The following is a 17,500-nucleotide window of genomic DNA, read 5'->3' on the forward strand; positions in this document are numbered from 1 at the left end:
AGGAAAATTGTGATGGAAAACTTTCATTTCATGCTGGAATGAAGTAAAACGATACACAGGATGTACTGTGTGCCCTATTATGAAATTATAATTACTTGTTATTTGCCAACCTTTTTAAACTGTAACAAGAGATAGAACAGTTGATGCAGGTGTGACACAAGTTACTGTGGTCTCTTAGGGGGAAATTGATGGCTATACATAGTAACTGAACAATTGTTGCTTTGCAAATGATACTGTTTTATAATATGTATATTTTAGAATTTATTTAAATCAGTTACTTCAGGAGAAATAATGTTGTAGATCTACTATGCATGTATACTCTAAAATTTCAAGATGAGGGTGTTGAATATTTTGTTTTTATTTTTTACCCATAGGATGCTATCGTGGAATACTTTGGGACTCCTCAGAATCAGTTTTATGGAATAGCTTTCCTGGGAGTGGGTGCATGTGTTGGTCTGTACCTCTGGAAGCAGTTTAAATAAACAAGAAAGAGTATTAGCAGACCAAACTTTATACTAATAATTTGTTTGTTAAAGTACATGTATTAAGCATACCATTTTTTTCCTTTTCTTGTAAAAAAAAAAAACTGATGTAATCAATGGAAAAATAATGAAAATGATAATTTTTAGCCAATTCAGTCATAATAGATGCACATGCATATTGAGAGAACTATCATTTACAATATTTGTATGTCTGTCTTTTTATCATTTATTTCCAGAGCATGCACAATATTGATAAAATTTCATGTTTTTTGACAAAAGTAATGTAGATGTTACCCTTAGCAAAATCAAATTGATTGAATTTTGATTTATTTTGTAGTTGTTTTCTGAGCATTGGATTTTCATTGTTTTTTGATTTGCAAAGAAATCAACTGTGCCTCCTTGCTAAAGTGTATGGGAAAAAAACATTGAAATAGCATTGAACATTGGATTTTGATTTATTTTGCATTGACTTTTGATTGAAAATGGCTGGATTTTTGCGAAATATGTAAATGAGATGAAGGATTTATTTGACATCACGGAAAAATGCAAAATCAATGCAAAAGAAATGAAATACGGTATGAAGCATTTATTGATGTCACGTAGCATTATTGTGACATCACAGAAAAATGTTAAAGTAATACATATAAAATCATTTAAGTGATGTTATGAAACTTGAAAAGTAACATAGAATAAATACATATGGTAACAAACAATATCCAGCATCATGCTCAATGCAAACATTATTACTAATAATCCATCACATGTATCTTTACCAAAATTTTGAATACTTATCTTAAAAATTCACCAGTACAGTTATAAATTCAAGTAAATGAATAACTAACTTCCTATTAATTAAATGTTACACTTGAATGTGTGTGAGACATGAATAAATCCCAAAAATCACTGACACAATAACAGTAATTCCATACATTAATCACATATCACAAAGGCACAATTTGAAGTACACTTCCTTGAATTCCATTTCTAGGTTACTCAGCAAATAAGTTTCTCACGTATTTCTGGACTGTTATTGGTAGTTTTTGTGGAACTGCATTAGTTGATCTTTTTTTCCATTTAACTATAGACTGCTTTAAATTTATTGAACATTTTCGGTGGCACAGGATCTAACTTCAAATTTTTGCACTTGGAGCATGTACATACTCTGAAAAAAAAAACACATTCAGGATATTTATCATTTGATAAATAAATGAATCTTTTAAATAAAAAAGAAATGAGAGCCGAGACTGCATGGTGTTTTGAGGTTTGGTGCATAATTAGTAATTCTATAGTGTAGACTAATTAGTTTATAGTTACATGCACTATCTGCTCAGCAGTGGACACCAGCAGTGTTGCTTAAACAAAGAGCATAGATTAACTTAATTTGATCAGAAAGCATGTGATGGAAATTAAGCCCCGATCTTTGTTTACATAAGACTTCCTTGGAGAGTGAAATTTAATACTTGGCATGTTCCCCCTCTCTGAAAATCCACAGAATGTGTCATGATGGTTAAAATAATGCTATAAACAGTGATTTAGAATAAATTTTGAGAAAAAAAAAAGAAATAACTTACTTCCTGAGAAAACAATGTATCCATTATTTGTATGTCATCTACTTCAACAGCACCATCTTGATGATGACCTTCAATATCACTTGTCTGTCACAAAACAACACTAGCTGTCTTCATCATTCTTAGATTCTACACAACTTTTTGCCATAATATGAATAGTTTAGTTCACAGGGAAGAACACAACAAAATGTTGATCATTTCCATCAAAGTACATCACATGGCTTCTAGCTTGTCTGGATGCAGTGCCAGCAGAATTTGAAATGGCTGATAAAGTGACGTAGAGTAATCACGTGATTTTTATCAGCCTCTCCCTGGTTTACAGCTGGTCAGCACTAATATAACCAGCAATGTACACAGCTGATAAAGCTACCATTTATTTCTGAATCAATGCTTCAGAAAATAAATACAAATTCAATCATGGATTTACCAAAGAGAACACTTCGTGTGTAATTTGTTATTGGTATGACATCATATAAATTCAAAATAAATGCAAAATAAATGCATTGAAACAACATTTATTGAAAAAATCAAATTTCAATCATTCCAAAATCAATGGTCTGAAGATTTTTGAATTGGATTCAATCAAAAATAAATGCATAACCAATGTTCAATGTATTTTCAAGACAAATAAAATCAAAAATCAATGCAAATATAGCATTTGTTTTTGCTAAGGGTACAACATGTTAGAGATTTTTATTAATCTCAGGATGCATGCTTTAACACTTAATTTTCATTTGAAATTTTGCACTTTATAATTATTGGGGTCGTTCTATTTCAAAAACTGTTTGCTACTTACAAAGAGTTCAACGAGATTTCCACTTGCCAGGTCCACTAACATGACTCTTTTAGTGGAAGGAAATTTTGTCAATGTAATTGACATGATACATGTTGATTGACTTAGTCACTTCGTTGTTTGTGTCATATTAGCTAAGTGGATTTCACTTTCAAGATCATGTTTCACTAACTGCTGAAAATAATTCGAAGAAATGTCTGAAAGACATGGTATAATATGTAGAACTCAGCATTATTCTGCCATATAGCACAATACTGAATGATTTTATTTATAAGTGCTACAATATTGTTTTCATGCAATGTCTTCATATTCCATTTGTTTTTTCATGTATTCATTACTTAGTTCAATTTCTTGTGGATTGTAAAGTCTTAATTTTATTTATTTGTGTTTAAATGTACCTGTGAAATATACACTACAAAAACATATTTTTTGAAAATTCTTTTGATTCCATAGTTTTTTTTTTTTTGGCTTGTTTGAATTTTTTTTCTTCAAATTTCCACTAGAGAATTGAGATAACGTTATCACCTTTTGTTGAGTCAGTGTTCAAGAAGAACATACTTGTCCTTTTCAAAAATAGTTGTTGTATGTGCAACCAAATTTCTAATTACATATAAAAAAAATTATTACAGGTAATAAATTTGGAAATTGAATTCATTTTTTATGAAATAAAACTTTTAAAAATTAAAAGAAAATACTGTATAGCGGGTTTTCTAGGCTGGTGTAAAATTTGGCGTTTTGCTGGCTCAAAGGTATACCAACAATTTTGGCATAATTTATTTTAGCTATACATATGGTTTTAACACATTGCAAGAAGAATATTGATTATTTCAATGATTAAAATTTTAGCGGGCAAGTACCAAAACGCTGAAATAAGCCAAGATTAGCACCCTGCTAAAATTATCCACTATAGGGTAGCATAGAAACATTTTCAAAATTGTAAATGTTTGTAAAATAGCTTGAATAATTTGTGAAAGTAGTTCATTAAAATGTAGCAATAATCTTGCATTACAATCGTACATAACATTCATAGGTACTTGGTATTTTAATTCTACAAAGTATCTTTTCGTTGATTAAAATATCACCATACTTTTATGATAACACTGTAACGTTATTATCATGATTATAGTATAGGTGTATTTTGAACAGCAAAGAGATAGGTTTAAAACATCATTTGCCTGTGATTATATAGTATAATTGTATATGACATTGTATATGACATTGTAATGTGAATACATCAAATGATTGTGCAATGTCTTTAATGCTCAGTAGTTAAGTACAGAGTGATATCATAACCTGTTCTTGTTTACTCAGTGGAGCTGTAGTAATAATGGAATGTAAGGCGGGCATTGTGTTATCAGATGTGATATAATGCTATAGTCATGGTTTAAACACATTTTATCATGATGTTGTATGAGAGTATATTCCTGTATCTACAGCCATTCTTGTGAGAGTATTTCATCAGCTGTTCTTGTTAAAGGAAGGGTATACTAGTTCGTATTGTACCGAAGACCTACATAATTATGAATATCTGAGGTGTGTGCATGTTGTAATTACATGTATATTACAAATGTTTGTGTAATAAAATATTTATAGACGTTTTCTTTATTTGTATTTAGTGTAGCCCATGTAATTTTTGCAGGTCATCAAAATGTGAAGGTGAAATATGAAGATAATGAACAGTATTCAAGCTCAGAAGTTCGTTGACACAATATGGAGCAGAGCACGGACAAAGAACAGTATTTAATCACATGAATCCAGAAAATAGTACAAATCGTTTTAAAAATACTCAGTCTCCTGTAATCACTAGTCCAGAGGAAAATGATCAGATGCCTGGGAGAAGTAAGTATTCCCCGTCAACTGATTGCACCTGCTTTTAGCCCTATATATTTATCGGGTATAAAAAGGAATAATCGGTAGTCAAAGAATGCCTCCGAATCAGTGAAAAACTGATAGTTTTTCATAGGTCAACTCTTTGAGAAATGTTTGCAAATAAGACCATTATAGCGACCCAAGAGTTCGAGAATTACGATCTTTTTTTTCACTTGAATGTATATTGCAGAAAACTAGGTCCTTGTCATATATCTTTATGGTTGTCCTTCAGTCTGTAGTATTAAAGGGTAAGAGAAGAAAAAAAGGATGGAAACAGGGAGAAGAGGCCCTTATTAACTCAAGGGAAAAAGGTTTTTTATTTTGACAATGTGCACTATACAGAAAAAAAATTATTTCAGGTTTATACCTTATTCGGATATCCCTTTTAATATTAATTCTTTTCTTGTCGAAAAAATTGCTTAAGATAGTGTCTTCAAAACAGCAATTGCTTTTGACTGGCCTGGAGGTCTTTCTGTTCACCCAACATTAAAAGCTCAAATTAAGAGGCCAAATTTCAACAATACATGTATACATTATACTGCTTTTATTTGTAGATTTTACAGTTTCTGCAAATCTTTTCTATATGTTAGTATGTACTAAACTTTCTCACTGGGAATGGTAACGCATATCAGACACATTCCTGCGAAACATTCTCCAGTTCTTCTGGAAAGTGTTTAAGTCTAAAATAATAACCCCAGTGAACATCAACAACAGAATAAACATGGCGACTGCCCCGATCGCCTGGCCTCCGGGGGCTTCTTTCGTACTATGTGTGCCAGCCTTCTTCTTCTTGACTTTCAAACTCTTCAGTACCTCCTCAAACCGTTGTTTATCATACAAATCTCCGTGAGGTGTGTTACTTGGTTTTGTACTGGCTTCTCCCAATACGGAAACTGTGGTCATGGTATCTGATGCAGAGGTTGGCAGGGTATGCTCACTTGCCCATCTCTTGACAGTGGTCGAGTATCCGGACATCGATTTACTACTCAAATGGCTTGAATGTGGTGGATCATCAGCTATTTAGAAATTGTGAAATATAGTTTATACACATAACGAACGCATCTCAAAAGTTCATTGAAAGCAGTACAAATCAGGATTGAGCAAAGCAAAAACGGACATGTAAAACATAAGAAGTGTAATCATGTGCCATGGATCGGAGGCGTAAGCATCACATGTCGACCAGTTCTACCCATCATGTGCTCAATGTCAAAATCAGGCAAAGGGAAATTCATAGTCAATTCAATACATACTTACTGATCTAACCATCATATGAAACGCCAGTTAGCATTCGACATAATTATAGCTTGTATTTGTTTATGAGGTGTCGAATGGTGAACTTTCGAGACTGATGATATCCTTATTTCATCAACTTGTTTTTCAAAAGCTTGGCATGTTTAAGAAATTGTTTTATGAGAGCATATTTTTGGTATCGATTGAACTGGGAGACATCAGCTCTTATTTGAGGGTGATAAGGGTTCATTGCTACGTAAGTAAGGGAAGTTGGTGACATAAAAGTTTGATATCTTTTATTTTAAGTTGAGTGGGATATCGAGTCGACATATAAATGGAAGTAACTATTTGTTAATAGTGTAACGTGTAACCAAATTTAGGGTCCGTTTTCAGGAGATACAGGGTCCAATATATATAAACTTTTCCTCTGGCTCTATCTGAGCCTATAATTAATATGGGGAATCAATATTATATACAAAAATAATTGTTATTCGTCATCCATAGGGGATGCTTGTCCCTGGGGGTTTTTTTGTATTGAAACAGCAGGACACAATTAGAGGTTAGTTCTTTGTAACCGGGTACTGTGACTGGGCTCCTTGCACCTGGTTCTGTAACCAAGTTCCTATTGAATTGAGCACTCGGTGCCTCACCCTTACTCAGGATTACTACACCTTGTGCTTCAATTCAATTCCTTGGCTAAATACAGACCGGTGCTCTGTACCCTAGCCTTATCTTTCTTTTTCCCTTTAAATACCTCTAATTTTTATTACTACCTTTAATCTTCTATTCAGCTTCTTGCTTCTTCTGTGGGTTTCCGAGAGAGAGGTCGACACTGCCTCTGCAGTCCTTTATATAGCAAAGGGCTATACCATTCAAACAGGGGTGAACAGGCTCCTGGACGGTTCCATTATTCCAGGTCACACAAGCGTTTGAATGGTATAGGCCGATTGCCTTATTCATTACTCATTACACTACCCACGCCTCTGTACACTTGCGTCCCGCATATTTATTGGTTATGTTTTTTTTTAGACAATAAAAAGATCAACAAAACGAGGTTAAGAATTCCTTTCTTATATCCAGTTAAACAATTATTCAAGTATTTACAACAATAGACTTATGGACATGTGCATTGTTTCTTTTCCAAACTACATCACTATAATTAGTCATTCCAAATGTCTTCCTCAACTCTCTCCACACATTCACCATCCTTTTGGTATTTTCTTACAACTCTGACTGTCCTCTGGTGACGACTTGTGTCCGTCTGAGTGCTGACATCCATCCTAGTAACATGATCCTTACAGCAGGGGCAGTGATGTAAAACCATGGGCGCCTCATGATCCTTACCATCATCTACCAGGGTTGAACCTTTGTCTTCAGATTGATCAGGCACCTTGTCTACAAGTTCGTCTGCCTTGCACTTGACTCCAGGGAGAATGGGCGAAGTTTTCTTCCTGATGGTTCTACCAACTTCAAGTTTCTTCATATGAACTGAATCACATGGATCCTCTTGCCATTCAGGATTTCCATCACGGTCATCTACAACATCCGACTTGGAGTTCAATGGAACACTTCTTTCTCCATCTTGCAAACCATTAGTTGAGTGTAACCTCTTCTGGTGTCTCCTTAGACGTGAATGCTTGGCAAATGCTTTGTCACACTAATTACACTTAAATCTCCGTTCATTTATCTCAATAGGTGCAAGTAATGGTTCAGTGCATATCTTTTCTTTCCTTGGTGGAATCAATGTTTTCTCATTCACATTGACTCTGAAACACCCTAGGTGACCCTTAAGTTGGAGTGCAAGCTCAGCTCCTCCAACACACATTTTCCCTGAGAAAACATCCACCGAACATCTAATATATCTCAGAAAATCTAAACCTAAGATACCGTCGATTTCGATATTTGCTACAACTGCCTCAAAAGTAAACTTTTGATTTCCCAATATAATGTCCAATGTGCACTTACCTTGCACATCCAATGGCCTTCCATCGGCTAATACTATCTTCTGAGTTATGGGCGACATTTCCACAGCTTCAGTGTTAAGCATGTTCTCAAAGACTTTATTTGACAAAATCGTCAGTGTAGCCCCGGTATCCACTAACAATGTACAAGGCACCTTATTAACACTAGCTTTGATAAATAACCCAGACTGAACATCAACTCTTGTTTGAGTGACAGAACTCCTATTCGACTTCCTATTCTTTGACTTGGTCTCTGTAACCTCTTTTTGTTCTACTGCCTCCTTTGAGGATGTCGTGCATGCATTGCACGTTTTACAACTGATCTCTGTTCTCCTTTTAACATAACAGTCTTTAGCCCTGTGGCCTCGTCTACCACAGTTATGACACTTAAAAGGGAACCTTGTTTGGTCAGAACTTGATATCGAACTTGATTCATCAGATTTTAGTTGTCTACTGGCCTCTTTGCATTCTGACAAAGTGGCTATTTTGTTCTCTAGGTCTCGCAGTGACGACCGAAGTTCATCTCGTAATTGTTTCAAATCTTCCCGTACCTTTGAATCAGCTTCCGATCGCCCCTCCAATTCAGTATGTGCTGTTCTGGCAAAACTAACATCGTGTCTTCTCTGGCGTTCAGCTCTACAAAAAGCTTCAATCTCCACAGCCAGCCGAACTGCGTCATTTAAAGATTTGGGCCGTGACTGCTGTATTCTAAGATGCATATCAAAGTCGGTTAAGGCGTCGATGAACTGATCTTTAGCAATCATCTCTGTAACCTCACGTGGTGCCGTTGGGTACGCTAAATGGGCTAGTCGTCGTATACTTTCCCCTAATTCTGGCAGTGTCTCCTTTGGCCTTTGATGTTTTTCCTTTAACATGGCTCGATAAAGTTCCGTCTGATTAGTCGGTGCAAATCTTGCCTCTAACGCTTCACACAAATCTCTATATGCACAAGCATTATCTGACTTCATATTTCCAAGAACTGTTTGTGCTTGGCCTCTTAATGATGCTGCCAGGTACAAGCCTTTTTGTCTATCATTCCACAGGTTGATGCTACTGCATGCCTCGAAATGAGCTTTGTAATCAATCCAGGACCCAGTACCATCAAATGTCGCAGGCTTCATCACAGTTTTACCAAATGTGTTAGTGCTTGGACAATAACCACTGTTTTCCTTCACTGGTAACGCTGCACCTAATGGTGTGCTTGGTACAGTCGGCATAGGTTCTCTGTCCTTCGCAAGACTCCATGTAACACTTGTGGGTGTTGACATTGAGCTTACACCTAACGTACTCCAGTGTACATGCGGCGTTGAAATCCGTGGTGTATATGCTGATTTACCCAGTGACACTCCTAAGTATGCCGACTTTGGTGTGGTGTAAACATCGCCTCTGTCCCAAATATCTTTGGTTCCAGGAACATGGAAATCATAAGCTTTGGCCTTGTATTCCTCGTAACCACCCATGGCTCCTTTCACATTACTTGCTTTTGTGGTGAGGTTTACGTTAACTTTACCCATCAACTCATCTAAGCTGTCGTCGGCAGTTTTTTGTCTCAAGTCTACACCAGAATCAGTAACAAGAGAGGGCCTACTAACATTAAATGAGCTTGGTGTAGACTTTAACTTTTCTAACGTTTCTCTTAATTGTCGTCGTCTAACGTCAATTTCTTCAAGATCTGCCCACAGTTCTGATTCTTGTTCATTCTTCATGTTTAATTTCTATATACCAAGTAACCAAACAAAAATACTCGGTACTCAACTATATTGAATCTTACTGTTGTACACGTATCTAACACAGTGCACACAGAACTCTGTACCTTGTATCTGAACCAAGTAAAGGATCTGCATGTGTTCTCGGAAACACAGTGACAGAACACAGTTAACACTGTAACATAAACTTAATTCAACAGATTTCAGCAATTAAATGTACCCTGTATCCCTTTACCAGCTGCCACCAAAATGTAACGTGTAACCAAATTTAGGGTCCGTTTTCAGGAGATACAGGGTCCAATATATATAAACTTTTCCTCTGGCTCTATCTGAGCCTATAATTAATATGGGGAATCAATATTATATACAAAAATAATTGTTATTCGTCATCCATAGGGGATGCTTGTCCCTGGGTTTTTTTTGTATTGAAACAGCAGGACACAATTAGAGGTTAGTTCTTTGTAACCGGGTACTGTGACTGGGCTCCTTGCACCTGGTTCTGTAACCAAGTTCCTATTGAATTGAGCACTCGGTGCCTCACCCTTACTCAGGATTACTACACCTTGTGCTTCAATTCAATTCCTTGGCTAAATACAGACCGGTGCTCTGTACCCTAGCCTTATCTTTCTTTTTCCCTTTAAACATCTAATTTTTATTACTACCTTTAATCTTCTATTCAGCTTCTTGCTTCTTCTGTGGGTTTCCGAGAGAGAGGTCGACACTGCCTCTGCAGTCCTTTATATAGCAAAGGGCTATACCATTCAAACAGGGGTGAACAGGCTCCTGGACGGTTCCATTATTCCAGGTCACACAAGCGTTTGAATGGTATAGGCCGATTGCCTTATTCATTACTCATTACAATAGATAATATGCTGTTGATCCATAACTAAATGTTGAGTTGTGAGTTAATTTAAGAACAAAACTTTGTGATAAACGTTACGACTTAACTTTTCAATCGCTAACTCTCTTACCTATACAGCGACAAACAAGTTGATAAAACAAACAAGATTATCAACAGTATCGTTTAGTAAGTTTCGTAAGTTCTAGGGTCGATACAATAATCTTGTCAGAAAATACAATTCATCATTAAGTGAATTTAAGTCCAATACTGAATGACGTTTTTCATATTAATTGTTAGACTATTATTTACACATTGAATTATCGACGGATTTTTCTGATTTTTCCCGATCATGAAAAGCAGAACACGGCGGATGTGACTGGTTGGCAGAGGATGCTATATCCTCAATGGTACCTGATCCCACTTCTGATGTTTTAGAGGTCCTGTTTGCTCTGCTCCAAAGTTTGATGTGTTTAGTGAACTTTAGAGCTCAAATACTGTTCGTAACCTCCATGCACCAGTATTTCATGAAATTAAATGTATGTAAATGTTCATTTGAGAATTGTAAACACCTGCAACAATCTTATTGTTTGTAAATATTACAGTCATTTATATGATCATGTCAGAAAAAAGGCATTTTACACAAAGAAATAATGTCTTTCGAAGTCTGTTTTATGCAAAAAGGGAAAACACTTTTGGATACCCAACGCTGTGGTTGACCTTTATACCTGTTACCTGCCAACTGACATCTCTAAACACATCATATGTACTATATGAGACTGACTGTTGAATAACAATGATCAAATAGAGTCTATTCTTCAATATTCTACCTGGCAATGAATTGTACTTGTAAACCTTGTATAAGTTTTGCATTGACTTGTCAGAATTGGTGGCTTTAATTATCAGTTTACTGTGTTGTTCTATCAGGTTCGTGCTATGAATACATGATTAAATCTCGGGGACCGACCTTCACGTTTACAGATGAAGTACAAATTGTTGTCACATGTTCCCTCGTACCAGTCACTGCTGATGTAAATACACGTGTCTGGAATAAAATAGGGGTGGAATTAGCATTAAATTCAAAACATTACAAGAAAGATCTAGTATTGGTACAACTATTCGATTTGATACAATTACCGGAAATTCATTATAGTAGAAGGTATAATACATGTATATAGTAAAAATTGCCCTCTTTCAATTAATTAAAGGTGAAGAATTTTATTAAAGATAATGATGACAAAAAAAAAGAACAATTCAAGTTGCATTTGATACCAATATGGCAGAAACATAATAGCTTCCAAAAATATTTTTACTAAGAAAAAAGATCTTGGAACAAGGGCACGTGGACACGTCACACATTTACAGACCTGGCAATCACCATAAGTTTATTTGAAAACAATAAATCTATCATGACTTGGATGGTATATTGAATGTACAGCAAAAAGTGTAATGAACCAAATGTTCCAATCGATTTCAGTAGAAAGAAGCGTATTAAGGACTATTCGTACCTGGGTTTCTGGCAGAATGGTAGCCGCCCGGTCTTGGTAAGAAGTCTACAGGGGACCCGTCTACCCAGCTCTTGTCCGTCAGGAATCTTCTCATCCCGATCCACACCGGCATACCCACCGACTCCGTCCTGTAAGACACAATAATTATTGTATCGAAACCTAAGGATAGCAGCTGTATCTTTTTACCAGATTTGTTGGTTACAAGGTCCTGCTTGAAAAACGTGGTAGAGTCTATAACATAACCTAGTCCTGGATTCCGGGAATATTATTTCCGGTATGGTTTTTTGTAATAGAACACATATTCGATCCCGATGCAATATACTTTTGTAAACATGATGATGTGTGGCAACTAATTCGATTTTTAATCGGAGACCTAATATTATGACATCCAAGCGAAAGTACGATTTCACTAAGTTTGTGGTATTTAATAGTAAACATAATAAATTTCATGACCTATTAGTATCACTTCTATACACAAGCATGCCAAAGTAGAACTAGTGACCTACTTTAGTACTTAGCATGTGCACGTACTGCAGAATATTATTTACTTGATTAAGTATGTTAATCTACCGAGACAAAAAGAAGGTTGTTAAAAGGAATCCAGCCCATATAAAGCTAGGTAATTAGTCTCTAAATGTGAACCTGGATAAATGGAATTAGGTCCTAGAAATAAAATAACGTTCAACGAGCAATATATGATGATATAGGTGTTCAACATAACCTAATAAAATGTTCAACTGTGCCATAACTCATAAAAAAAAAACATTCATCGGAAACTAAAATCCGATACACAGGGAAACCTAGTAATCCAGTCATGGTTCAACAGATCCCAGTCACCGAAAAGTGTAACCCAGCCACTGAACTACATATCCCAGTGAGTCACTATTCAACATTACACAGTCATGGTTGAACATAAACAAGTCTCTAAACTACATAACCCAGTCACAGTTCCACATAAATAAGTCTCTTAACAACCTAACCCAGTCACGGTTCAACATAAACAAGTCTCTAAACTACCTAACCCAGTCACAGTTCTACATAAAGAAGTCTCTAAACTACATAACCCAGTCACGGTTCTACATAAAGAAGTCTCTAAACTACATAACCTAGTCACGGTTCAATATAAACAAGTCTCTTAACTACCTAACCCAGTCACAGTTCTACATAAACAAGTCTCTAAACTACATAACCCAGTCACGGTTCTACATAAACAAGTCTCTTAACAACATAACCCAGTCACGGTTCAAGATAAAAAAGTCTAAACTACATAACCCAGTCACGGTTCTACATAAACAAGTCTCTAAACTACCTAACCCAGTCACGGTTCTACATAAAAAAGTCTCTAAACTACATAACCCAGTCACGGTTCTAAATAAACAAGTCTCTAAACTACATAACCCAGTCACGGTTCTACATAAAAAAGTCTCTAAACTACATAACCCAGTCACGGTTCAAGATAAAGAAGTCTCTAAACTACATAACCCAGTCACGGTTCAAAATACTTAAACAGGGTTATTTTCGCCAATTGTTATTTTCGCCTTTTGAACTTGTGAACAATTTTGTCCCATTTTAAATTCGCCCAGTCATAGTTCTGTTTTAAAAATTTTGCAGTGTAATTTGATCTCGTCCCGTTTTAAATTCGCCCAGTCAAGGAGAGGGCGAAAGAGGCGAAAATAAAACGGGGGCAAAAATTTCCCTGTATACAGTAAATAAGTCTCTTAACTACATAACCCAGTCACGGTACAAGATAAAAAAGTCTCTAAACTACATAACCCAGTCACGGTTCAACATAAACAAGTCTCTAAACTACCTAATCAGATTAAATCCAGTCACGGTTCAACATAAACAAGTCTCTAAACTACATAACCCAGTCATGGTTCAACATAATCAAGTCTCTAAACTACCTAATCGGATTAAATCCAGTCACGGTTCAACATAAACAAGTCTCTAAACTACATAACCCAGTCACGGTTGAACATAAAAAAGTCTCTTAACTACATAACCCAGTCACAGTTGATCATAACCAAGTCTCTAAACTACCTAACCCAGTCACGGTTCTACATAAACAAGTCTCTAAACTACATAACCCAGTCACAGTTCTACATAAATAAGTCTCTAAACTACATAACCCAGTCACGGTTCAATATAAACAAGTCTCTAAACTACATAACCCAGTCATGGTTCTACATGAACAAGTCTCTAAACTACCTAAACCAGTATGTCACTGTTCTACATAAACAAGTCTCTAAACTACATAACCCAGTCACGGTTGAACATAAAAAAGTCTTTCTACATAAACAAGTCTCTAAACTACCTAACCCAGTCACGGTTCTACATAAATAAGTCTCTAAACTACCTAACCCAGTCATGGTTCAAGATAAAAAAGTCTCTTAACAACAAATCCCAGTCACGGTTCTACATAAATAAGTCTCTAAACTACCTAACCCAGTCACGGTTCAACATAAACAAGTCTCTAATCTACCTAACCCAGTCACGGTTCAATATAAACAAGTCTCTTAACTACCTAACCCAGTCACGGTTGAACATAAAAAAGTCGTTCTACATAAACAAGTCTCTAAACTACCTAACCCAGTCACGGTTCTACATAAACAAGTCTCTAAACTACATAACCCAGTCACAGTTCTACATAAATAAGTCTCTAAACTACATAACCCAGTCACGGTTCAATATAAACAAGTCTCTAAACTACATAACCCAGTCATGGTTCTACATGAACAAGTCTCTAAACTACCTAAACCAGTATGTCACTGTTCTACATAAACAAGTCTCTAAACTACATAACCCAGTCACGGTTGAACATAAAAAAGTCTTTCTACATAAACAAGTCTCTAAACTACCTAACCCAGTCACGGTTCTACATAAATAAGTCTCTAAACTACCTAACCCAGTCATGGTTCAAGATAAAAAAGTCTCTTAACAACAAATCCCAGTCACGGTTCTACATAAATAAGTCTCTAAACTACCTAACCCAGTCACGGTTCTACATAAACAAGTCTCTAATCTACCTAACCCAGTCACGGTTCAATATAAACAAGTCTCTTAACTACCTAACCCAGTCACGGTTGAACATAAAAAAGTCGTTCTACATAAACAAGTCTCTAAACTACCTAACCCAGTCACGGTTCTATATAAATAAGTCTCTAAACTACCTAACCCAGTCATGGTTCAAGATAAAAAAGTCTCTTAACAACAAATCCCAGGCACGGTTCTACATAAATAAGTCTCTAAACTACCTAACCCAGTCACGGTTCAACATAAACAAGTCTCTAATCTACCTAACCCAGTCACGGTTCAATATAAACAAGTCTCTTAACTACCTAACCCAGTCACGGTTCAACATAACTAACTCTCTAAACAACCTAACCTAGACACCGTTCAACATAACCAATTCTCTAAACAAGCTAACCCAGTCATGGTTCAATAGAACCAACTCTCTAAACAACCTAACCCAGTCACGGTTTAACATAATCAAGTCTATAAACAACCTTACCCAGTCACGGTTCAACATAACCAACTCTCTAAACAACCTAACCTCGTCACGGTTCAACATAACCAATTCTCTAAACAAGCTAACCCAGTCATGGTTCAATAGAACCAACTCTCTAAACAACCTAACCCAGTCACGGTTTAACATAACCAACTCTCTAAACAACCTAATCCAGTCACAGTTCAACATAACCAACTCTCTAAACAACCTAACCTAGTCATGGTTTAACATAATTAAGTCTATAAACAACCTAACCCAGTCACGGTTCAACATAACCAACTCTCTAAACAACCTAACCCAGTCAAGGTTCAACATAACCAACTCTCTATTACAACCTAACCCAGTCACGGTTTAACATGACAAAGTCACAAAACAGCATAGCCAAGTCACCAAGAAACATTTTCCAATCATGGAACAAAATAAATGTGTATAATTTTTTATTTCCTATGTAGCTTGGAACACAAGCTTTGATTGGTTACAGAGTTGGATGTTAAATTTTGGCACCCCGCTTAAGCAGGGGGTAAATAAAATGTGATGTCACAAAACACACTCTCTCTATGATAAAATCCAAATAACATGGTGTCAGGATGCATTGTAGTATGTAGTTATAGAAGTTATCTGATCCATAGATTGGCTCTGATGTTTATGGGTCCAAAGTAGGAAATAAATTCGTTATCCAGGTCCAATTAAGGGTGTATGGTGATTCCATACACCCTTCTTCCTCAAAGTATACAGAATAAATCCCTGTACACCCTTGATTGGACCTGGATAATTAATACTATCCAAAATAAGGCAGATTATATATATAAAAGTTGTAAGAAAATAATTTATTTCACACAAAAGAGATTTGATACTTAAAATTATGATTAGTTTTTTTTTGTATCCGGCTTTGCACAAATTTTAAACAATATTAAGTTGCATCATCTATGAAAGATCACTTCCAACAGAGTTAATTCATAAATATATAACATATATAACAGTTCAACTAATGATCTGCATCCAAAATTAGCTACACATACAATTCTAAGTCCATGCGAATGTATTACATGTACATCATTTTGAATCACTTTTAAATTATGGATATATAATCATCTGATAATTATACAAATTCAAGTTCTATATTGAAAAAAAATTATGGCTGCACGAGTGTTCCTTTTAAAATAACACAAAAATCCAATGATTGTTGAATGTAAAATTTGTTTCACTTAAAGTCAGAAAAACAGAACAAGTTAATATTTTCCTCTAGTCAACTGATATAAAATTTTCATCAATTTCTTCCAACATTTACTAAGTAATGGTTCAAGTAAGAATTAGTGATACAACACTTTGGAATTGGTGTGGATGTGATATGAATGAAATCATGATTATCAGAGTTAAGGACTTTACTCATCTACAGTAGCAAAGTACATCATGGATTTGCCCTGACTGTCTATTTGAACAACATAGTGATATTTCATCATATCGTGATATATATATATATATATACATCTTTACTCTTTAGCAATGCTATTTTTAATTGTTATTTCAATGGATAGAGAAGTTTTTCAGCTTCTCTATAAGTAATGTTTTTTACAGTGGAGGCAATAAGGATTCTTGCTTCTACAAGCAATACATCCCTAAAATATGCAACTCCCTCATTCAATCTCTGTCCTGGCCTAAAATAAAATGTATGAAATAATTAAGAATAAAGTCGTCTATAATTAATAATAATCAAATCAAGATCATAACAGATGTGAATTATAATAAATTATGGATATTAAGAAATATACGGTTTACTTAAATATAATTAACAATTTAGTTAGTATACAAAGATATAACTCCAGATTGTTATTACAGGGATATTTTAAATATCACAGTTAGTTGAATGTTGACTAAATATAATAAACTATCATACCCATCTTCCAGCGTTGCTTTTAGTTTTCCATTAGTGCAGTTTTTTTAACCTAAGGTAAAACCCTGGAGGACTGAAGATACCACTAATATCCAAAAAGAGAAATATATACATTTTAATAATTTTTCCATCAAAAAATAACAAGA

General features: G+C 35.3%; 1 protein-coding gene across 1 annotated transcript in view; it reads right to left on the bottom strand.

The window, feature by feature from the left end:
- Positions 1-5,241: 5,241 nt before the first annotated feature.
- LOC134249429 (uncharacterized) overlaps positions 5,242-17,500 on the bottom strand; it is a 40,059-nt gene continuing 27,800 nt past the window's right edge. Inside the window, exons 6-8 of the mRNA XM_062731782.1 lie at positions 11,956-12,083; positions 11,415-11,492; positions 5,242-5,728 (exon numbers count right to left, since the gene is read on the bottom strand). Coding sequence (XP_062587766.1) covers positions 5,319-5,728; positions 11,415-11,492; positions 11,956-12,083 — 616 coding nt within the window. The 3' untranslated portion in view covers positions 5,242-5,318. The remainder of the gene's footprint in view (positions 5,729-11,414; positions 11,493-11,955; positions 12,084-17,500) is intronic.

Source organism: Saccostrea cucullata, unplaced genomic scaffold (assembly GCF_032062105.1).
Source record: "Saccostrea cucullata isolate Sc308-1 unplaced genomic scaffold, CSIRO_AGI_Scuc_v1 ctg4701, whole genome shotgun sequence".
Classification (NCBI taxonomy): domain Eukaryota; kingdom Metazoa; phylum Mollusca; class Bivalvia; order Ostreida; family Ostreidae; genus Saccostrea; species Saccostrea cuccullata.